Source organism: Trematomus bernacchii, unplaced genomic scaffold (genome assembly GCF_902827165.1).
Source record: "Trematomus bernacchii unplaced genomic scaffold, fTreBer1.1, whole genome shotgun sequence".
Taxonomy (NCBI): Eukaryota; Metazoa; Chordata; class Actinopteri; order Perciformes; family Nototheniidae; genus Trematomus; species Trematomus bernacchii.
Window position 1 is genome coordinate 1,744,502 of NW_022987608.1, and position 25,364 is coordinate 1,769,865.

General features: G+C 41.8%; 1 protein-coding gene across 1 annotated transcript; it reads right to left on the reverse strand.

Moving 5' to 3' along the window:
• Window positions 1-438: 438 nt before the first annotated feature.
• LOC117483094 (podocalyxin-like) lies at window positions 439-25,108 on the reverse strand. The gene is given in 9 exon segments (XM_034131256.1): window positions 439-1,661; window positions 3,850-3,881; window positions 3,884-3,971; window positions 4,064-4,100; window positions 4,192-4,341; window positions 6,709-6,857; window positions 7,228-7,544; window positions 10,170-10,859; window positions 24,663-25,108. Coding segments are annotated over 9 exon segments (1,695 nt in total). The 5' UTR covers window positions 24,706-25,108; the 3' UTR covers window positions 439-1,472.
• Between the last annotated feature and the right edge of the window lie 256 nt (window positions 25,109-25,364).

The following is a 25,364-nucleotide window of genomic DNA, read 5'->3' on the forward strand; positions in this document are numbered from 1 at the left end:
TTGAAAAGCAAGAGCGGACTAAAGTGGATACCTATTTTCATATGAAAGTTAAAGGCTTTTCATTGATTGTAATCACGTGAAACAACTTTAAAGGGGACCTATCATGCAAAATGCACTTTTGTACGTCTTTTATACATGAATATGTGTCCCCGGTGTTCCATGGAACTCACCAAGTGTCAGAAAACACAACCCTCTCTATTTTCCTCCATACCCAAATCTCTAAAAAAGGGGCTGCAACGGATCTGATGATAACTGATCCAGATTTGAACACTGTCCTGACGTCAGGACGGTGGCGCTAAACTGCTATTGGGCCAACTCCACCAATCAGGGAGTAGACAGCCACGGCCATTGCCGTTCGAAAGCGCTGGAGACGTTGTAGTACATATGCCAGGCCTGTAGGTGGTGCTGTTGCTCACAGAATCAACCCTTGCTAAAACAGATCTAAAAAAATGTCAAATTGAGCAAAATGAGGCATGGCTAAAATGCATGATCTGTTTGGTATTTTGAAAAAAAATATGCCTTATATAGGTATGGTCCTACACTATATTATTCAAATATAGCATGATAGGTCCACTTTAAAAGTCAGGGTTGTGGGGGAAACTTGGGACACTGATCACAGTTGTTGTCACTTATTGGCTCGGGGGGTCATCTACACCCCGAGAAGGATGTGTCCCACAACCATAACTATCTCCGACAGAGAGTTGCCCGGTCATCACTGGCAACATCAATGCTAGGGCAGCCCCTCCTATGGAAGATACCGGCTGCTCAAGCTGGTCAGCTGCGTCAGAGGGGCGAAGGAGGGACATGCAGGGCAAATTATTCCCCACAAGGGTCACATATCACGGAAAAAAATACACTAACCTTATGTGCCATTTTGGATAAAACCCTCAATTTGTCTTATTTCTTCTATAAACCCTATAAGTAGTGTCCTTTAGACATCTGTCTTTATGATTGTGCACCAGTGCCAAACACATAAGTGGAATTTACCAGGATGCTTGCAGTATCCTGAAGTCATCTATATCTAAGTTGGTAGTATCTCGAGATGAACTTAAGCATCTCCTTGACTCTTATTCCCTCTCAAAATAACATTAAAACACTTTATTTACAGTGGCATGTGTACGAAAGCACACTCCTCTTGTAGTTTGGAGCTTTTTCTGAATGAGTAATGATGTAGAAAGTCACTTATTTATATAAATATCCGGATTAGGCACAACCGTGATTAATTTACTTGATTATTCAAACATAGGTTTTGAAGGCCACTGCGTGCAATTTCAGTCATGCTTGATTTGTATCCTTTTTGTTTGCTCACTACAGTAAAAAAATATATAACAGACGGTCTTCATTACAATTGGGTTGTTCTTCAGTCTTCAGAACAGAAATGTCTTCTCTACAGGGACAGCATTCCCAGGATTTAGGGAAAAGGTCGGCATGGAGCAGGAAGTGTGGATAGTTTTGTTTTTGTTCCTTCGTCTCTACAGGTGAGTGTCCTCCTCGCCGGCGATGTTCAGCATGTTGTCTATGGGGACGATCCAGCTGTCGTTGAACTCTCCGTTCAGCGCCATCTTCTTCTCCTGCATCTCTGGATGAATCTCCATCACATCCAGCGTCGGGTTATCGTGGTATCCGTTCTCCACCGTGTGCAACTCCTCCGTCAGGTGCTGCTGTAAAGATCAAAGAGGAAGAAGTCTTAAAAAAAAAAAGCTGTGTATAATTACTTTAAATAAGTGTAAAGTCCATGTATTGACATTTCTACCTTTGAGAGCTACACTTTATTTTATTTTAATGAAAAAACCTGCTTTTTAATGGAGAATTTTGTTGAGAAGTATGTAAAAGTAACAGATTAAAATGTTATCAGCTGATTGAATGAGCGGTGTATCAGTCTTTTAGACACAGGTTTAAAGGGGCATCTTATGGCTACTATTAGGTTCAGAAGGCCGTTAATATCTATTCACATGGTTGATCAGAAATACAAGAAGACAACATTGACCTCTTATGGACATAGTAATCATGATGGTGGCACTGGAGGGAAATTATGTGCAGTGGTATTTAAAGTCCATATAGGGAGAAGGTGATTGGGCACTTTTGGGTCGAACAGACATACACCTGTTAATGTCCTGTTTGAAACCAAAACTAAAAGCATCGAGGTATTTTACATTACTGATCTTGCATACGAAAATTATATACCGTCCCCATCCATAATCTTTTCCTAAACCCCAAAGTGTTTGCGTAGTTTCCATTCACAACGTTAAACATGCATCTAAAATTGTGAGTGTTTCACTTTTCAAATATGTGGTTAGTGGCTGTTTTTTCCATTTGGCTCCATCTTGAGCATCAGATTTGTATTGTTTACAACTGATAATGGGTTGATAATAATAACTCATGGTATGGGTGAGTGTGCAGTTGGCTCCACCTTTTCTAACATGTTTAGTGAGTCTACTCATGATGTGACCTCAGCATGGATAAACAAAATATATAATAGGGGCTTTCACACCGGAGTACTTTTCCCAGTATGTTCCGATATAGTTCCGAAAATGTGCGTTCACGCCAAAAAAAAAATCCGGAACTAGAACTTAGTTCATGAGAACCTTTCCACCCCCTATTTAGTCCCTGCTAGAGAGCAGGTACTTTCATGGGAGAAAAAGGTTCCCATTTCTGATTGGCTGGGCGGATTGCAAACCACGCCCCGGAAAATTCCCAAAAGGTTTTGTGAAGCCGCCATTTTATTATCCTTGCATTAGCATTATTAGCATTAGCCCAGCGCACAAACGCAGAGAGACTAACTTATGGCAACACAAAAGAAAACATGGGAGCGGTGGAGATGAGGTGTCGGCGTTCTGGCGATTTACTCGGAAGGCTTCAGTAGAAGCTGCTGGGAGTCCTAATGTAGGGACCAACAACTGGATAGTAAAGAGGAACATTTTTGTTTTACCTCCAGAAGGCAGGCAGGAGTTTTTGTGCCTCTGAAGGGTCATCCCCAAAATAAAAAATAGTAAAAAAGTCTCTCTTCTATATGTAGCACTTAGAAAGGTTTGCCTTAAAATGCAGAAGCAAAAAATGTGGTTTGGCTTGTAGATAGCCAATAGCCGCTTTCACACCAAGTACTTTGCCGTACTTAGTGCCTAGCACTTAGTGCCAGCACTTAGTACCCCCATGGAACTAAGTACAGATCGCGTTCACACCGGAATAAGTTCCCTGAGGGAAGATTACGCAAATGAAGCCGTTGGCGTCACTTCTTCTTCTGTTTTGGGTTTACTGGCAGGCCGCAAACCACTTCACGGCGTATACTGCCACCCGAAGTCTCCGGCCGGAAGTCCCCGGAGTGGCTTCAGTAGAAGCTGCTGGGACTCCCGAGTAAATCGCCAGAACGCCGACACCTCCCTCATCTCCACCGCTCCCATGTTTTTTTTTGTGTTGCCATAAGTTATTCTTTCCCCGTTCGTGCGCTGGGCGAATGCTAATGCTAATAATGCTAATGCCAGCAAATACAATGGCGGCTTCACAAAACTTTTCAGAGTTTTACGGGGCGTGGTTTGAAATTCGCCCAGCCAATCAGAAATTGGTACTTTTTTCTCCCCAGGATAGTCCCACCTCTCTAGCAGGCACTAGAAATGGGGGTAAAAGTTCTCGGAACTAAGTTCTCTTTTGGTGTGAACGCAAAATTCCAGGCACTAACGGAACTAAACGGGAAAAATACGGGTAAAAGTACTCCGTTGTGAACGCGCCTAATGTACCTGCAGGATTCTGGCTTTTTAGTTTGTTTCTTAATGGTTGAATGCACTTTTTTTGAGTCTCATTGAATAAAAATATCTGCTATATGTTATTGAATGTAATGAAACTTGCTCCACCTACCTGGTTCTCGTTGTACGGCTTGCGATGGTTGTGACGCACAAACAGGCGAGGATGACGATCATGATGAGCAGAGCTCCACAGGATGCCAGGATGGCTATCAGAGTTTGTTATCTGTTGTGTTTCTGTCTAGTAGAAATACAGATAATTACTTATTTCACAATGATACCACTTTGACCACTCGTCCTGCAATTATCAGCAAAATATGAACCCTTACCTTGGTGATCTCTTCATATTACTGGTTTGCAAGTTTGTATCCACTGTAAGACAGCATTTTCAGTATGGATCAGTTTTTTACCATTTAATCTGACCTGACAAATGTGAATTTTCTCATAGGAGGAAGTTGCTTTACCTTTGCCGTATATCTCCACATCGAACAGTAATCTTTTGTTGTTGTGGTACTTCCATGACAGCGTGCAGTTTCCATCTATCAAGTTCACCATCAGCCGCTTGCACACCTCCACCAGTTCTTTTTCCTTGTGTTTCTGAAGGTAAAATTATACATCTGTAAACTTCTCTGTACACAGTCCCATATTTCACTTATTTTCTGAGCTCATAAGTCATCGCTAAGCCTCGGCCATACAGTTTGGGCAGGAAGGTCAAAGGTGACAGTTGAGGTCATATCTTCCTGTGTGGAGTATTTCTGGTGTGTTATGGGACGGCGCAGCTGCATAAGCAGGCAGAGAGAGGGTGAGTATATAAAGAGAGAGGTGTTGGGAACGAAGGAAATCAGTGAAAGGCAGGAAGGGTTCCCACTAAGACCACTTTTTTCCACCCAGTGACTGGAATCTTTTTATTTTTATATCGAGCATCAGTGCTTCCTGTTCTGTCCAGGAGCCTCAGCAGAGGAAATAAACATGTTTCTTTGCACAAAGCTTTGTACATTTTAGTGTTTTAACTTTATTATAATAAGATAAGATTTAGAGAATGGAAACGATGCATTGTGATAAAGCTGCTGGTGTGTTAGCAGGAGGGCAGGGTTATAGAAAGGAGACACATGCTAGTACTCCTTCCACCCTTCTTAATTAAGCTGTATAAAAACATAAAGGTCATTTTTTTACTTTAAATGAACAAAACAAAGAGTCTACATCAGCTCCCTGAGGCTGTTCAATGGGGCTTAAAGCTTAATGCTAACGTTAGCATGCTAAAATGCCCAAGTGAAACTTAGTTTTTCAGTCACCATGTTGTTTGACTGTTAACAATCTTATGAAACAGTATGGCAGTGCAATAATTTCCTTTTTACGATATGAATACATTTCAATACAAATCCATGCAGCAAATAAATGAAAAACACTAAGCCATAGCACCCTAACAAGCTACGTTAGCATGCTAACATGCTCACAATGACGTGTGTGTTCAAACTTCTGGTGTTTACATGGGGTGTTTCTCAATCGCGAGTAAAAGCTGGCTTCAGAGCCACTATTTCAAGCATACTACGTCATCGAGTGCCGCCGAAGTACTGTTCCAATCTCCAGCATACTTGGAATATCTACCGAGCCCGGCGTACTCCGTTTGGAGAATATCGAGGCTGCACATGAGTAGACTCCGCGGTCTTAAATCCCCACAATGCTTTGCGCACGGACCAATTTCCCCAAATTTGTGGCGGAAGATGTAAGGCGGGGCCTCTCATATGACACACACCTGCACACTTGCTAGCGTGTTCCACAATTCGTTTTCCGAATGCCAGGAAGTATTCTTGACTCGCTTCTGAAGCAAGATGCTCGGCAGACATGTGCTACCAAGCAAGCGTACTCGCGATTGAGAAACACCCACGGTCATGTTCGCCAGGGTTAAATTGGGCCGGGGCTGTCCGGGGCTCAGCCCCGGCACATAGGACGATGCTCTGACGTCATCACCCTCGCTCATTTGTCATTTGTTTAAGCCATATGTTAAAACATCTCACGTTCTTAATATAGACTTTACTTAGGGTCGATATGTGTTGACTTTAGCGGTGTGTGTGTGCGCAGAGAGTCTGCAGCGGTGTGTGTGTGTGCGCAGAGAGTCTGCAGTGGTGTGTGTGTGTGTGCGGTGTGTGGCTGGGAGTCTGCAGCGGGTTGTGTGGTGTGGCAGAGAGTCTGCCGTGGGTGGTGTGTGGTCAAAGCGTCTGCAGCGGTGTGTGTGTGCAAGAAGAGTCGGCAGCGGTACCGCCAAACCAAATTGGTGATGATTACATAGCTTACAGTGAGATTTACTCCCATACTTTGGGCCATACTCACGCAGCCCTACAAAGGAATTGAGATTTCCACACAAATGTTCTTTAGCAAGTGTGCAGAGCAGTGTTGATTTAAAAAAGCAATTTGAGGTTGGATATTTGTAACCTTTTTTTTGTGTATATATATTAATAATTTAAGATGTAATAAATTCCAGTTATTTGTAGTACTTTCTATTTGTATTGTGACATTTGGTGGCATCAATGTGTGCATTTGATACAGATAATGGAGCAGTTGCTTTAGGGCCACAGTGTATATCCCTTAAGGTCAAATAATGAGATCCTCGACCTCCGCCCCCCTCTCGCACCTCCACACAGAGCCCCCCCACATATCAAATCCCAATTTAACCCCAGTATGACGGTTAACAATTTTCTCAGACACAGTAAGGCAAGTATATCAGTGCATCATTTAACTGTAATGTTTTCTTACTATAAAGTTTAACACAAGTCAGTACGTATCTGCATTTAATGTAAAAGCCGTCGCACCCTAAAAGGACTTTATGCTACTTTATTCAGAAAGAAAACATGTCTTATTGTTCCTGCAGGATGTCGCAGTATTATTTTTAATCTCTGAAGTGAATGAACACTTTGGGGAGTTAATGTCAGTGAAGAAAGCAGTGGAAAGGGTGTGGGCCTACTCCCATGAACAAGACAATAGCAGAGGCCTGAAGAGAGTCAGAGCAGGAACTGTGTTTATTATCACATGTATTGTTTGCGGGAATAGAAACAGTCTGATGCATGTAACAGATTGAAAACTCAAAATAAAGCTAAATCTACCTCGTGTCCCTTGGTTTAGCGAATACTGTAAGAAAAAGTCAGAAGAATAAGTGCGTCAGTCAATATTTTTGCTTGTAGTTTGTGAATGCGCTCCACCTCAGAATCAGAATCCGTTTTTATTACCAACTCAAGTAGGGTCACACATAGAACTACAAGGAATTTGCCTTGGTGTAAATGGTAAATATTCATGTTCTTTTTAATATTATTATCATTTATAATTGTTAATAACTAGATTTGCTATACAGCGAACGCTAACAATAGACACAGAAAGAAGAATACAATTTATTTTTATTAGAAAGGAGCAACAAATTGTACATTTTTAAGAAACTGAGTACAGTAAAATAAAATATGACAAATACTATATATCTGCTCCACTTTCTTGTAGTATGTCTTACCGAAAACACATTAGCTGGAGCTGCTGCCGTGGTGGTGGTGGTGGAGATGGTGGAGATGGTGGAGGTGGTGGAGATGGTGGAGATGGTGGTTTGCGGGGATGTGGTTGTAGCAATAGTCCCAGTGGTGACTCCTGTAGACAGGATGTTCTCCGTCAGGGTGGAGGAGGCCCTGGTGGTGCCTGTGTTTCCTGCTAGATCTGTGGCCTTTGATGATGATGATGATGATGATGATGATGATGATGATGATGATGATGATGATGATGATGATGATGATGTCCCTTCATGGCTTGTAGTCGTCACTGTAGGTTTACCAGCACCTTCAACCAGGAACAATATGCAACAGTTAACATAATGTCCCTGTTAGAGCCATTTACCTTTCATCATTGTGGTTTGAATGTTTGTCTTATTAATATAAGGCTTTAGAGTAAACTCTTAACTATTTATTTTTGTGAGTCACACTACGCTTTAAAATATGTTAATTTAAGCCTCACTTATTTGCTGTCAAATGTGCGCTGTCAGGTATGACGTGCATGTCTTTATGCAGGGGCGGACTGGGACTACAAATCAGCCCGGGACTCTCGACCGGCCCACTTCGGTGCCGCAAGTAAATACCGCTAGTGAATTGTCAAAGGGGGGGGGGGGGTGGTGCTAGTGACTTCTCCGACCCGGCCCATCGGGATTCGTCCCGATGGCCAGTCCGCCTCTGTCTTTATGCCTATATAGTGCAGGACAATGGAACACAGCTGAGTTTGTGACCAGACGGGAAGCGCTATAGTCTTTTTAGTTTTTACCATATTCTCTTTGTTCTTTTTTGATACGGATAACTTTTAGTTACTTTGAAGCGAAGAAGTTTGTCTTCATGTTTGTATGCCGCCTTGATCAGAGAATAAATCTGATGTGATTCAACGCTACAACGATCTCCGCAAAGTTTGTTTGAAAGCAAAGAGAGGCGCGTCATAACCCACAACCCCGATAAAGGAAAGTGGATATTAAATGTAGATATGGATTAAAACGCCACGACAGTCCCCTTCTGTCAGGTCAGTGTCATCTTGAAACTGACTTGACCTCATACTTTAATTTGGTTCATTTATGTATTTATTTATTCATATATAATACTTGATTTAGGTTAATGAACTGTATATACAGTGCTTTACCAGTTTTCACAATCCCTCAACGTGCTTTTACATAAACAAGTCACCTACTCACACACACATTCATACGGAGGCAGAGGCTGACATATAACCTGCACATGGAGACTAACACACACACACACACTCACAGTTGGGGTTTAGTATCTAAGGACACTTCAACACAACATGTTGACTGCATGGGCTAAGGATCAAACCAACAACCTTTAAAGAGTCCTCTCCTGCTGATGTTCAGGTGTATATCAGTATGTAGTGTCTCTACTTTAAAGAGTCCTCTCCTGCTGATGTTCAGGTGTATATCAGTATGTAGTGTCTCTACTTTAAGAGTCCCTCTCCTGCTGATGTTCAGGTGTATATCAGTATGTAGTGTCTCTACTTTAAAGAGTCCTCTCCTGCTGATGTTCAGGTGTATATCAGTATGTAGTGTCTCTACTTTAAAGAGTCCTCTCCTGCTGATGTTCAGGTGTATATCAGTATGTAGTGTCTCTACTTTAAAGAGTCCTCTCCTGCTGATGTTCAGGTGTATATCAGTATGTAGTGTCTCTACTTTAAAGAGTCCTCTCCTGCTGATGTTCAGGTGTATATCAGTATGTAGTGTCTCTACTTTAAAGAGTCCTCTCCTGCTGATGTTCAGGTGTATATCAGTATGTAGTGTCTATACTTTAAAGAGTCCTCTCCTGCTGATGTTCAGGTGTATATCAGTATGTAGTGTCTCTACTTTAAAGAGTCCTCTCCTGCTGATGTTCAGGTGTATATCAGTATGTAGTGTCTCTACTTTAAAGAGTCCTCTCCTGCTGATGTTCAGGTGTATATCAGTATGTAGTGTCTCTACTTAAAGAGTCCTCTCCTGCTGATGTTCAGGTGTATATCAGTATGTAGTGCCTCTACTTTAAAGAGTCCTCTCCTGATGATGTTCAAGTGTATATCAGTATGTAGTGCCTCTACTTTAAAGAGTCCTCTCCTGCTGATGTTCAGGTGTATATCAGTATGTAGTGTCTCTACTTTAAAGAGTCCTCTCCTGCTGATGTTCAGGTGTATATCAGTATGTAGTGTCTCTACTTTAAAGAGTCCTCTCCTGCTGATGTTCAGGTGTATATCAGTATGTAGTGTCTCTACTTTAAAGAGTCCTCTCCTGCTGATGTTCAGGTGTATATCAGTATGTAGTGCCTCTACTTTAAAGAGTCCTCTCCTGCTGATGTTCAGGTGTATATCAGTATGTAGTGTCTCTACTTTAAAGAGTCCTCTCCTGATGATGTTCAAGTGTATATCAGTATGTAGTGTCTCTACTGGGACATGTCTCCATGCTTTAATGTTCAAAAAGCTCTTTATTTTTCTCATACTGCCTGAGCTGCAGCACCTCTTTTCACCCTCTGTCTGAAACCACCACCGATTGGTTTCAACCGCTTCAACTGCTTAGAGATGTCCCGCCCCTTACCCTATTACATACAATGTGTTGGAGCGCTAGCCAATAGAAGCACAAGTGTTACATAGTAATGTCACTTTGTTCCAGACATTTGGGATTTTAGCCTTTGCACACCATTTACATGCACAAAAACCTATATAACACACTACGGGAATAAGGCGTCGTTAATGTGTCATATTTAGAAGACATATTAAACCAGGTGAATTTTCCAAAAAAGAACAATTAGATGAAATAAAACCCCCTCAGCAAACAGTGCCTCAGCGCTCTTCACGTGCAATGTGTTGGAGCGCTAGCCAATAGAAGCGTGAGTGTTACATATTGAAGTTCAGGAAGTAAACAAAGCACTACAGGAGATTTTCAGGGAAACTTACCGGCTTTGCCGCTGGTGGTGAAGGTGCTCTGAGTCGTGGCCTGCTGCCCCGTCGACGTGGAGTTCGTCGAGACTTTTGCAATCTCGGTTGTCCCCGAGTTTTCGGAAGGAGTAGCAGGAGCTGGAGTCCCGGAGGTTTTACTGGCTTTAGTTACTGCTGAGATGGTGGTCTGTGCTGGGGTGGTGGTCTGTGCTGGGGTGGGGGTCTGTGCTGGGGTGGGGGTCTGTGCTGGGGTGGTGGTCTGTGCTGGGGTGATGGTATTTGCTAGGGTGGGGGTCTGTGCTGGGGTGGTGGTCTGTGCTGGGGTGGTGGTCTGTGCTGGGGTGGTGGTCTGTGCTGGGGTGGTGGTATTTGCTGTGTTAATGGTATTTGCTGCGATGGTGGTGGCTTCCTTCGTCGTAGAGGCCACAGTGGTTGGTGCTGGTGGTTGTGTTGGGGTGGGGGTTGGCTTGTCTGTAGGTTTGAATGTAACAGGCGTCACAATGGCTGCAGTAGTTGGTTTACAGTCGTTGGTGCCTGCGCAGAGGTTGGTGGCTCCAGTTGGGCCACCAACAGTACCGCCCGTCTTACTGGCAGGAGTTGCCACCGTCTTAGATGGTTTAACTGTAGTTGGCTCGGGCGATGTCACAGGAGTTTTCTTTGTCACAGAAGTGGCAGTGCTATTTGAACAGACGCTGTTGAATAGGAAGCCTAAAGGGGAGGAACAAACATGATTGTTAGCGATTGCTGCTAAAATACTGTAGATCAATCTGTGGTGAATATCTGCAGTATTTCTTAAGCTAAACACGACATTGACACGATTTCACATCACAAAGTTGGTATTGATATATTGTTTGATTACACATGCAGCAGACATGGAGCATTAGCATTCATTTAGAAGTATTTGTAATATATTTATAGTAGTTTATAACCTTTTAAATAGATGTAAGAGCTTCGGTTTGTGTAAATCGTGATCATGTTCACACTGTTTTGGCTTTTTATAGGGAACATATTGGCTTGCTTGCGTTTTAACTTGGTTAGATCAACCTTATAAATGTAAGTCCAATATCCTCTCTTTCCAACCAACTCCTATTGCGTTGTCTTTAGCTGCTCCATTTTTCACTATTTTCACCAGCTAGTTTATAACTATTGGAACTGCAGATGGAAACAAACCAAAAGAAAGGCCATGAAACTGAACCAGTAAAGTACACATTGTGAAACCAGAACAATGAGCGGACAAATGCTTTCTGTAGCGCTGAAGAAACTGTCAAATTGGTGTATAATTATCTGTGGGTTCATCACTACAAGCACCCCTTTCATACTTTACACAAATAATATAAAAACACTGATTAGTGCAGATTAAATGTACAATAATGTCCTTTTATGAATCAAATGTCAAGCTGGTGGAGCACTGTAAACTATGTGGAGAACTACTCCTAGATTTCCTGTGGTTCAGCTGTAAGCTTCAGCGCTCTCTCCATATTCTTCTTCTGTTTCTCTATTAATAGTGACGAGGACAGGATGCTGCACACAATAAACTTGGAAGTACCACACCCTCCGATTTGGAGAGTCTCGTAAACAATCCACGCCCGACTCCAGGTTCAGAAAACAATGGCTTCCCCTCCTCTGCATGACCTCCTCCACCCTTCTGCAGAACATCCACAGTGAAGCTGAGCGTCAGCCGGCGACACATGACCTGACACGTAGCCGGTTCAAGTGACAAGGATTAGATATTGTTTTTGTTGGTTTTTTAAAATTTAGTTTTGGATCACATTTCAACTTCAGTGTACATATACATATGTAGTTAAATAGTGAGTGGTCCGTTTGAGACATTTCTTAGTGGTTGCTTTCCTCGCAGCTACACTCAACATCCCAAAGAAGTATTTTGCATTAATTTAGCATTAAAGATGAACAAAGACACGTATTTACACCACATTTAAATATACAAATTAAACTAAAACACAAAAAAACTTGATACCTCCATGCCTGAAACACACATTAATAATAATAATATATAATAATCAGAATGTTACTAGTTTAGGATCACCTATTTAAAGCTGCTTTCTTTGCAATGCGTATCGAGTCAAAATAAATAGCATTAATAGTTTGTGGAGATCTATGCCAAAGAAGAATACAATATTTTGCATACATGTCTTAATATTTCTTACAGATTTGAAGATAAATACATCACAAGTTCTTCAGACTTCACATAAATAAACACTTGAGCCAAAGTTCCCACAGCATGTGAACGCAGCATCCGTGTCAGGAGTTAGTAGATAAGAGTCTGTTCTGGTCAAGTGGATGCTGTCTCTTTAAAACACACCACACACACACACACACACACACACACACACACACACACACACACACACACACACACACACACACACACACACACACACACACACACACACACACACACACCTCTCTCTCTCTTATCGGTCGCAAAGACTGTTACTGAGAGAGAAATCTGTCGAAGCCCTCGGAGGACAGAGGACTCCTCTGATTCAGCCGAGGGTTCAGATCTACAGTACATGATTTCCTCGCTCCTCTGAGGGTTATAATAAGAGTCTGTCACCTCCTAAACTGCATGGCACTGAAGTGATTAACACTCACACAGGAGGAAAAGACCCTGAACCTGTTCTGTTTGTAAGGGAACACAACTAGGAGTCAGTGGTGGAAAAAGTATTCAGATTCTTAAGCAAACGTACGAATACCACACTGTACAAATACTACATTTCCAGTAAAAGTACTACATCAAGAATGGTACTCAAGCAAAAGTATTTAAGTTCGATTAGAAAAATGTACTTAGGGGTAGAAGTACTTATTGCAAAGTCTTGCTATCTTCACATTTAAGAAGCTTGAACTGCGAAATGTTTGTAAGTATAATGTTGGATGGTTTTATCTGTTCCAAATAATCATATTTTTAAAGTTTTTCCAATGTTTTTTTATGTCAAAATTAGATTTCTTTAAAGCAGCTAGTGAATAAGTCTGTCAAATGAATGTGTGGAGTAAAAAGTACAAAATTGGCGTGTAAAGAAAGTGTTAGAGTAGAAGTATAAAGTAGTCTAAAATGAAAGTTAAGTACAAGTACCTCACTCATTTACTCTCCAAATTACTCTCTTGGTTATAAAGAGTCATACAGCTGGATTGTGTTCTGCTGCGTTTACTTTTGATTATCAGTATTTAAAATGAACGCAGCAAAGCAACAACCATAAGCTTATATGTTTATAAAGATTGATTGTGTACTGTAGGTAGATTTGTCCCCTGATCAATGCAACTGGAAAGACTTTCAACAATGCATCATATGACGGGAATTTTGACGGGCACAGAGGATGAAGTTCAGTGTGTTTTTCCAAAGATCATGAAAGATAAGTAACTATATGACAGCATATATTTTTTTTAAAAGATGTAATGGAAAGGAATAAGTCACTGTCTCCCCCCCCCCCCCCCCAGGTGTGTGTGTCTTGTTTTCTGACCCCGCTGACCCGAGCTGTCACTGACGCGTCTGTTTCTCAAGCAGCAGCACCGCATAATTCCTGCTGCTATCAGTACCAGCGCTGTTTTTACCTCACCCCCTCATTCCTCACCACGCTACACACACACACACACACACACACACACACACACACACACACACACACACACACACACACACACACACACACACACACACACTCACACACTCAGTGCCTCCCTCTCAATTCAACGTACATCACAATACATGTAATAACTCACTCTTATCAGAATAAGCAAACAATGTTTCCTTAAGCCCTTTTAGCTGCACTACATCAAATGTTACCTACCTAACACTTTTTAAAACATGAGGCAAACGTTTCCAGGCATTTCTTAGGAGTTGGGTAAACTTCTGCTTATTTTACGTTAGTTAAACTTACTAATGTGCTTTGGCTGTATGTAAAAAAGAAGTAGAGCCTACAAGACTTGAGTTATTTTGGGGGGGAAAATAAGGTTTTCAATGTTGTAGTTTTACTTATGTGTAACCTGTTCAAGCGTACATGAAAGAAAAGTAACATATACTTTTGATGAATGTTGTTGTGTGGACAGCACCATGAAAACCTTTCCGTAAGCATAGCATAGTGAGCATAGCATAGCGTCTAGCAGCTAAAGTGTCAGAAATGTTTCTTAGGGGATGTTGGAAACTAAAACAAAGTGTCTAAAACATATCTGCGTATAAATGTGGCTTTGTATGACACCTTATATGAACAACCGTTTGCTTTACAACTTGCCAACGTCAACTTTTAATATAAGAAATTGGTGGGCATTTATGACGTTAGTAGCAACAGTAGAATGAACGTAAAGGGGATAAAGAGACACGGAATTACATGCAACAGTTTGTGTTAAAAGAAAATCTATAAATAGCATTTAAATGAATAAAAACAAATATATATAAATATCACGCAGCTCATTGTATCCTGGCTTTGACCTCAGTCTGCTCACTCCCTCCTGCTGTGTGACTGTTTCTGAAACACAACGTACATGTTGCGGATCAGATATAAATATCGTAAAGTATAAATTGTCCTTTTGTCTTGTCTCATGGCGTGCCCTGTGACTGAGGGTCAGACAGCAGAGTGTGAGAATCGACCTGCTGTCCTTTCCCTGTTGTCTCGCTTGGCTCACTTCAGTGACAGGAAACACTTGTGTTGACTCGTCTGACTTCTGTTACACAAAGTGGACTCAAGTTGGTTTTCTGCCAGCTGTTTTCACCTCGGTTTAAGGACACTATCGTCAGTGTCATCGGGGAAGTTTATCGTTAGTATATGACCTAAAAACTACCAACAATAAGTCATAAAATACAAGACTTTTAAAGCATTTCATGAAATCTTAAATTAGCCTCCACAGAAAACAGAAATGTAGCAGAAAGAACATCCCGTGTGTCCCTCCTCAGTGACCCGGCCTTTGAAGATGCTCTTTAGTGGATCTGTGGAGCGCGACGGTGTTTAGCCGCTTTCACTGAGACTAAGTGGAGGTCCAGAGGAGGTCAAAGGAGGTCAGAGGGGGGTCTCCGTCTCCCTGAACCCTCCCTACGGGGGGTCGCTTGTTCAGTGTGAGAACCACCATCCGTACGCATTGACCGAGTGGATAAAAGGGTGGACACTGGATGAATCTCCTTCTCCTTCCTGACCGCCATATTGCTAATAAATGCCCAGAGGAACAAGACCCCACACAGACTGGAGAGAGGAGGACAGAGGGGACGCTTTTATTGCCTGAGCAAATGCTATCAGTGGTGGAAGTTGACAAAGTCTCGGCTCACAGACATTGTTTTGGTTCATCTCAGGGTGAGGGCAGTTAAGTCCACGTACTTAAGGATACTGTACAATCACACATAGCGCCAGAGAGGGCAAAAGTACACACATCCTTACTCAAGTAGAAGTACAGATACTCGTGTTTAAAAATACTCTGGTGAAAGTAGAAGTACTGACTAAACTTCTTTACTCAAGTAAAAGTAAAGAGGGCTTTGAAATGTACTTCAGTAAAAAGTACCCATAACTAGCAGCTGTTTTAAAGAGTACCTGACCTCCCTTTATATTAATAGAACAATAATGTCATTGTTAGCTAATGAATGTTTCCATGCTGAACAACGGCAAATATATTTTTGGCTATGCAACTAACTCCACGGTCGTGTGTGTGTGTGTGTGTGTGTGTGGTGTGTGTGTTCGTGTGTGTGTGTGTGTGTGTGTGTGTGTGTGTGTGTGGTGTGTGTGTGTGGTGTGTGTGTGTGCTGTGTGTGTGTGTGTGTGTGTGTGTGTGTGTGTGTGTGTGTGTGTGTGTGTGTGTGTGTGTGTGTGTGTGTGTGTGTGTGGTGTGTGTGTGTGTGTGTGTGTGTGTGTGTGTGTGTGTGTGTGTGTGTGTGTGTGTGTGTGTGTGTGTGTGTGTGTGTGTGTGTGTGTGTGTGTGTGTGTGTGCGAGCCCGTGAGCCCGTTATGCAGCCAGTGATTGCAGCTTGCCAGACCCCCTGACTGTAACTCAGGATCGGTGTGTGTCGGAGCGTGAACATGCTCTGTGAGTAAATAAATAAATGTAGCTGTCGCTCTAAAGCGGCGGTGGGACAAAGGGGCCCGTTAGCTTTCTGACAGCCCACACAAAGACCCTCTGGCCCCCACGTGCGGCCATGCAGGAGCGGGCTACTCCCTCACTGCCAGGCTTTGGTCTACTTACCAGCATTGTGAACGTGGATATGTTGAGTACCCCAAAGTTTTATGAGATAAATATATAGCACGGGTCCCCAGCACATAGAAACTGCCGGATGCTAACTCGCATATGTTGGGCAATTTGCACGATTAGCATAAGTTGTGTTAATTAGCTTATGTAGACAATATACATTATATTTGCTGCTGGAAATTTGTATTTGTATTTCCACTAACCCTATTTCAGAAATATTTTGGACTGTTTATTTCCCTATGTACATTGCCTTGCTGCAACACAAACATTTCCCAAATTGGGATCAGTACTTTACTACTATCTATCTATTAGCAAAAAATTGCTTGGACGATTATGGTGTGTGCTCCAAGGTAAATTGAGGATGTTGAATCAATTTCTGACATGTTATGGATAAAGAATGGCAGTTTTGAGACCCCTAAATCCTTAAAAAGGACGCAAAACTCGTCAAAATCAGCCCGCGTACAAATATTGCCACTTTCTGGTTAAAACTGCCATGATTGATCCATTTTCTGACATGTAACTAGTTATTGAAACAGATTACAATTTAAAAGTAACCCTCCCAACCCATCCTCGTCCCATTGAAAGGCGAAATCCAGCCCCCAACTGGTGGTGTGTGGGGGAGGGGAGGGGAAAGCTGTGAATGTTAAAACACTCGGTGGGAATAAAAGAGAGACAAGTGAATGGGAGGAGAAAAGAAAGGAGGGGGGTGAGAGGAGAGAAAGTGAAGAGGGGTCTGAGACACCGTAAATCTAATGGCCACATGGAAACGACCGACCACACACACACACACACCACACACACACACACACACACACACACACACACACACACACACACACACACACACACACACACACACACACACACACACACACACACACACACACACACACACACACAACACACACACACACACACACCACACACTAGCACCCTTGCACACATTATCTATAAACAACACACTCCCCAGTCCTTGGAGACCAGACTGGTATGTGTGTTTATACGAGCTGTCGGGGTGCGCTGATGGTAAAAGTTCAATGTTAAAGCTCTGCAATCCCCCCCCCCCCCCCCCCCCCCCCCCCACACACACACACACACACACACCACACACACACACACACACAGACGCACACACACGTACCCTCTGCCGAGATAAATTGGGCAACAGGAGAGTTTCGGAAACCATTGCAAATGTGTATTTGGCAGCTATGTTGCAACATAAAATATAAGAATCATTATGAACACTAATATATTAAATATTAAATATTTCTATTATGTATTCTGGAGTCCAATACAATTCACTGACCATGTTTTCTACATATTAACATGCACTGAAAAAACTGAAACAGTGACTTTAATTAAATGTATCATGCCAACAGATGTCACATAACTGTATCAGGTTAGTTGAAAGCAATAATAGTTGAACCTACTGTTGTTTATTGCTTTCAACTAACCTAATACAGTTATGTGACATTTGTTGACATAATACATTTAATTAAAGTCAGCCGTTCTGTTTTCAGAGTAACTTCATACGTCATGTAGAAACAAGCTGTGGGGCTTTCACCAAGAGTTTTCTCCACCATCTTCTTTAAGAATATTTGTAAATCTTCAATTATTCATATTTTTGTGAATTATTGAGTCGGGATGAATTACTTCACATGCAAATACACTTTATAATGCATTCTTTAAAATAAATTATCGCCTTTTTTCTGCTGTGTTCACTTCTTCTTAAAGCTAATAAAGCCGCAGCAGGTGTTTTCTGTTTTCCTAAATCCAGAGGAGTGAGGGGAGTTCTCACAAAGTGATGAGGCCGAAGAAAAGAGTGCTGAGGAGCGAGAGATGAAGGGAGGAGAGGAATGAGGAGAGGAATGAGGAGGCTGTCCGTGACGGTACCAGACACAGGCCTGATTAATGGACACCTGGTTGTGCAGCGTGGCATGCTGGGTAAAGAAAGGGAGTGCGAGGTTACAGTAGAGGTGAAGGCGAGGGGCTCTTTATCAGGACAGTGATGAAACGCTTGGCTTTAGAGGGTCCTCCCTGAAGGAAACTTCCACATGCCCACCCGTGCCTGGCTTTTAAAAACATAAAAATGCATCTGGTCGAAACACACGGTTCCTAAAAAGGCTGCTTTAGATCTTCAGAAATGCTCCAGGGAGGTCAGAAGTGAGAGGGGAAACATCCAGGAGGTTGAAACAGAACGACTGGGAATCACAGGTGTCTTTGCAAAGTGTTTTTCCTCGATGGCATCAAATCTACTTCAAATAAAAGTCCACACCAACAACAAGTCAAACTTATTGCAGACCATTCTCCGAGACAAAACGACTGAGCAAACCCCATCATTTAACAATGTTGAATGATAAAATAGTAAGTTCCTCCGAAAATACACAGACTGGAATAATTTAAAAGTCATTTATCGTTTAAAAGTGGGGTAGGTAATTTTGGAGAAACCAGCTCGAGTGCGCTAGAATTTGAAAATACACAACCGGAACAAATCTGCCACTTCCTTACAGAGCCCCTCCTCCAACACACACGAACGCGCACATGACCAATGAGGGCACGAGATAAGTTTGTGCACAGATGGAAGGCTGACAGGCAGGTAGGCCATCCAGTTATTTTAGCCGGGCCGGCTCAGATGATTGGTCGTGCTTTTCACAGTACTACAGCTTCCACAGATGACATTTTTTTAAGGATTTTTGGTCAAAGCACTTAAGATATTCAGTGCTATCGGGATGTTAAGAGCATTCCATGGAATATAACAAAACGTGTATCTCGAGCCGGTTTCTCAAACTTACCTACCCCACCTTTAACTTTTCTCGAATTACAAAGGAGAAAGTCTCTGAGATTTTTTAACCCAAACTCTCTTTTTGAGGTTAATTAACATCTATTGGCCGTTTAGGGAACTCAACACTTGATAACAAGACTGAACCCATGTTAACAGGTTCTTATGACTATTGTTTTTGTTGGTTTTTCCTGATAAGACCTGTTAGCAGACCACTTGGCAATCAATCAATGGCAGCTATAAGATTGAAGTCACCACGACTCATTTGGTTGAAGCAAGATACTGGCCCTTGATCTAAATCATTATAAGTCATAATCTTTATTTATGCAGACATCAAGAATGTCTCTACACAGTGTTTTGTCATGTCATCTAAAAAAGGTTTGCTGGTATACTTTGAAAATGTTTTAATGACATTTCTATAATATCCAAAATCCTCACAACTGTTGTCAACAATATCTTGTAATTGGTGTAAAGATCTTGTGGTTTCGTGGCTTTAAGTCAGGGGTGTCAAACTCAATTTCATCCCGGGCCACATCAGCATTATGGTTGCACTCAAAGGGCCGGTTGTAATTTTAATTATATATAAATATACATATGTGAATATATAATATATATTAAATAATGTATTATATTACATTGTTGGCCCTGCATTGGATTATTATCAGTTCTGGTAATATCTTCATAATTAACTACGTCTGAAAGCAGAAGTCTAGGTCAAATAATTGAGAGGAAATATTCAACAATTACACCAATTGTATTGTATATTATATTCTTTGCAAGCTCTTGCGGGGCCACATCAAATTAGGCCCCGGTCCGGATTTGGCCCCCGGGCCTTGAGTTTGACACCCCTGCTTTAAGTGAATCGTTATGCAACTGCTTTTTCCACTTTGCTAAGGACTGCTATATTTCCCTAAATCTCGTCGGCCTGTTTCTCCACCAGGATTTGGATGGAAAGCCTCAAGGCCGTCTCCTGCCGCCAGGCCCTGCTTGGGAACTGGGATGTTGATATAGTTTTTTTTCCCTCATCTATTGTTCTCGCATGTACGCCAGCCAGCGCAGACACCAGCCCAGAGTGCCAAGCCTGCTGTTATCTTGTAGGAAACGGACAAGTCGTGAACCTGCAAAACGCAGCAGAAAGACGGTCTGCGTCGGGGGAGGAAGTCCTGGAGACGACTGATAACTGAGGACGCTGCTGCCTCCTTCCTGGTGTCCTCTTGATCTATTTTAACACGTACTGGCTTCACTCTCTAGCATCTGAAGACTCCCTTCAGCAGCTTCTATCGACGATGTTCAGGTGTATATCAGTATTTAGTGTCTCTACTTTAAAGAGTCCTCTCCTGCTGATGTTCAGGTGTATATCAGTATGTAGTGTCTCTACTTTAAAGAGTCCTCTCCTGCTGATGTTCAGGTGTATATCAGTATGTAGTGTCTCTACTTTAAAGAGTCCTCTCCTGCTGATGTTCAGGTGTATATCAGTATGTAGTGTCTCTACTTTAAAGAGTCCTCTCCTGCTGATGTTCAGGTGTATATCAGTATGTAGTGTCTCTACTTTAAAGAGTCCTCTCCTGCTGATGTTCAGGTGTATATCAGTATTTAGTGTATCTCCTTTAAAGAGTCCTCTCCTGCTGATGTTCAGGTGTATATCAGTATGTAGTGTCTCTACTTTAAAGAGTCCTCTCCTGCTGATGTTCAGGTGTATATCAGTATGTAGTGTCTCTACTTTAAAGAGTCCTCTCCTGCTGATGTTCAGGTGTATATCAGTATGTAGTGTCTCTACTTTAAAGAGTCCTCTCCTGCTGATGTTCAGGTGTATATCAGTATGTAGTGTCTCTACTTTAAAGAGTCCTCTCCTGCTGATGTTCAGGTGTATATCAGTATTTAGTGTCTCTCCTTTAAAGAGTCCTCTCCTGCTGATGTTCAGGTGTATATCAGTATGTAGTGTCTCTACTTTAAAGAGTCCTCTCCTGCTGATGTTCAGGTGTATGTCAGTATGTAGTGTCTCTACTTTAAAGAGTCCTCTCCTGCTGATGTTCAGATGTATATCAGTATGTAGCGTCTCTACTTTAAAGAGTCCTCTCCTGCTGATGTTCAGGTGTATATCAGTATGTAGTGTCTCTACTTTAAAGAGTCCTCTCCTGCTGATGTTCAGGTGTATATCAGTATGTAGTGTCTCTACTTTAAAGAGTCCTCTCCTGCTGATGTTCAGGTGTATATCAGTATGTAGTGTCTCTACTGGGACATGTCTCCATGCTTTAATGTTCAAAAAGCTCTTTATTTTTCTCATACTGCTCATGTGCTGCAGCACCTCTTTTCACCCTCTGTCTGAAACCAGAGCCCAGTCTGCTCTGATTGGTTAGCTGGCCGGCTCTGTTGTGATTGGTCAACCGCTTAGAGATGTCCCGCCCCTTAGCCTATCACGTACAATGTGTTGGAACGCTAGCCAATAGAAGCACGGGTGTTACATAGTGATGTCACTACAGTATGTTAAGGAAAGGGAAACTCCCTCTGGGGGGAAATGTGGGATTTTAAGCCTCTGCAGACCATTTACATGCACTAAAAGCTATATATCACACTACAGGAAAGGAGTAGTTTGTCATTTTCTGTCATATTCTACCACTGTTGTACGAGAAACCTTCTTGAGTAATTCTCAAATGAAAAGTATGTAGGTAATTCTACTAGATATTTACAGTATAATAGATAAGGAAAAAACATAAAAAGGAAACTGTGGTTTACTGTAAGCCGGCAGACTTTTCCCCGGCTGGGCGCAGTTACTTCCTGAAATCTTGTCATCACCGTGACGACCAGCTGTAAGTTCAGGAAGTCACTGCGCCCATACAGTCAGGAGAAAAAAATCCTAAAGACCTGTGGAGAACAGGATCCAAGATGATGTCATTCTGAGTCATTTCAAGGGGTTTGTGGCGCTCGGGAAAATGTATTCACGTTTTTAAAAGCTGGTTATTTTCGAATATATGGTGTATGGGGAAAACAATGATCCTGGAGGTTAAATTGAGTGGCTTTTACCATAAGTTTGTACATTTCTGTGGTCTCTTTTGCACATTTGATAATGAGCTAATCCATAAGTATGGAAAGTAATCAAGTTACAAATACAGAATCATACCTTTATTAGTCCCACAGGGGGGAAACATTAAATAAGAGGCTTACTTAATAGTTTTAACAGCTTGTTGGTAGTCTAGTTGGGCTATATTTTGAAGGAAATCCTCCCAAACTTATGAAATCCCTGAAGATCCTGAAGCTAAGTCTTTTAAAAAAGTGATCAGGTATAATACAACTACATCTAAATGACTCACTAAGATCTCAAAGTGTACAAAAAGGCTTCTCGATTACACTCTCAAAGTTAATTTTCTCTTCACAGCGAGGTTTTCCCCCTCTTTGTGATAACATTCTGTTAAACACACCGACACAGATGCACGTTCACACGCTCCAAAAAGTGTCCGGCTTTTATTTGTTTTTTAAAGGATAAAGTGCTGACTTGAATTTAGAAGAAGTGTCACATGTTTTCTTTTTCTCATACTCCCAAAATAAAAGCCCCCCGTCTGAATCCACATACTGTATAGAGAGCGGCAGGTGCATAATCAAAGAAAAACACTTTCCTCGCCTCTCAGACTGGAGGGGGGGCACTTCATTATTCAGGCTGCTTGTGTTGGTGTGTGTGTGTGTGTGTGTGTGTGTGGTGTGTGTGTGTGTGTGTGTGTGTGTGTGTGTGTGTGTGTGTGTGTGCGCGTGTGTGTGTGTGTGCGTGTGTATGTGTGTGTGTGTGTTTTGGAGGGAGAATGCTTGAAGATGGTGGGAGTTGGAGGGGCAGATGTTTTACTTTCTATCACCGTCCCATAAACACTTTCCTACAGATTTCACTCGGCAGCGGTAAGCTTCCCAGACTTGATCAGAGACACAGAAGAAAAAAAAACTAAGAGCGCGGCTCAACGCAGACGATTTCACTCCATTTAATTACGACACAAATGAGTGCACAAAGAAGCAAGACGGAGACAAAAAGCCTCCGACCGGCAGCAGCCGCGGTTGCAGCACGTTTCAAGTTTGGCATCAACTGAGGCTTTTTGTCTTCCATTTGCTTCTAAGAGCCTGAATGTGTCCACAAGTTGAGAAGACATTCTTGCATTAAACACCCATCTATTGTTTATACTAGATTTCGTATGCATTTCAACTGGGATGCAAGTCAAATTTCAGACTTGATCTCACCATTAAAGTATTATCGTACCGTATCTTATCCTAAAATTGTCAAAATATGTTTTTATGTCATGTGGAAAGTATGAGCACACACTTTTTTAACAATATGTTTTCATCGCTATGTGACATACACCTAGATATCAATATCAAAATCCAGTTTTTAAGTAGTTAACGATCATATTGCATGTGCTGTATGGTTATACTCACTCACTGTACACTAAATCCACAGTTAAAGTTAACTACTGATCTAAATGTAATCAGGGACCTGGATACAAACTATTATTTGTGCAGTAATTGAAACTGACCAACACTTTAAAACACAATCTCATCATACTTCATTCTATTAGTGTAAATCCAGCCTATTTAAATATCGTTTGACACAGGAAAAGGTGGACATATTACCAGTAAACTCAGAAAATAATGTATGTGACAGATATACTGTAGTTGCGAGACACTTTGATGAGGATTTAAAACACTTAATCTAATCAAATCCAAAGTCCTACATTTAAGCAGTGATTTTGTAAGATTGGGTCATCAAATGAAGATATCTGAAATACTGCATATTTGAATTTGCAGGGCTCTAAAACCCCTTCAAATAATCCAGTCCTGAAGCAACTCAGACGGGTCACATCCCCCCCCAAACACTCTCTAAACACCAAGAGCGTAACAATTCAATTCGCTCCACCAGCTACAACATGATGCTTACACTGAACGAGTATAAGTCCAACAATATGATACAGAAACACAGCTATAAAAGGGCCATGAAACTGCAATAATGACAGAGATGAAAGGTAACTAAGTATTTGTAGTCAAGTGTAGTACAGCACAATTATGAGCTATGATATACGTGGTGTTTATAAAATGTCATGCTCCTTAATTTTCATTCTCTACTAGAACTAGGATTATACTACAGAGTCATAATAACATAATGCATTGTTTATTAGGATTAACAATCTGGCAATATAATATTCAATATCAATACTACTTGTCTGTTCTGTATTTCTTATACCTTTGTTGTACTTTCTTTAAGATTTGTATATGTAATGCATGACTTTAATACATTTTAAGAGTACTTCTACTGTTGATACAGAGGCTACATTATAAACAGTGACTCTGTACATGTTAAAAGACTTATTTGTATGAAATACTTTGTAAAATACATAGTTTTTACTCATACTGGAGTACATTAAGTGTGTGTGCACCTGTTGCTGTGTCTCACGGCTGCCTGCTCTCTTCTTTGTAATGTCCTAACATCCTATAGTATCTCCTAGAGTACGAATACTACAGAAATCACACAGAAAACGCACCCTAACTCCACAGGTGAACATGCACTTTCAAATATTTGTACTCACTGAGAGAAAGCAGCAGCCACGTGATCCTCATCGCTGCTCGCATGCTGTTTCTGTCCACTTTTCTCCTGATGTAGAGATCCTCACCAACGATCCTCACTAAACCCGACGAGTCTGAGTCGTGTCACGCCTTTCCCCTTCTATTTCTATCTCAAGTAAAAAGATCTCACCAGGCGTATTGTTAACTTTTTTCTTCTTCCCTTAAACTGAAAGCCAAGAATGCTTTTGTGTGTGTCTCTGCTGCTTCTTTCTCTGAGCAGAGCTGGAGATTTGGGGGTAGAGTGTGTGTGTTAGTGAGTGTGTGTGTCTCCCTCTCCCTCTCCCTCTCTCACTGGTCTGATGCTGAGTTAAAGAGCTGTGTGTGTGTGTGTTCACTGCCTCCCTTATCGTGAGGAACCAGGGGCAGAGCCAGTCCTCTCCAATCCCAGCGCTGTGGACTCTCTGCTGCTACCGGGGACGTTTTGAATAACAAAGGAAGCCGTGAGACAATGTGTTCCCCCTGCTTTGGATTCATTCCTAAAACGGTCCATGACTCAAGGACGCAGGGTAAAGTCACACAGATCTGATGGTGTTTGATCAAGGGAAAGGCCCGTTTAGATCGAGGAGTCAGCATGTCTTCAGGTTATCTTGGGAGGGTTACTTTAATGTACTCTGTTACAATTACTAGTTACCGGAACATATGTTATTAGTAACCTAATCTGAGTA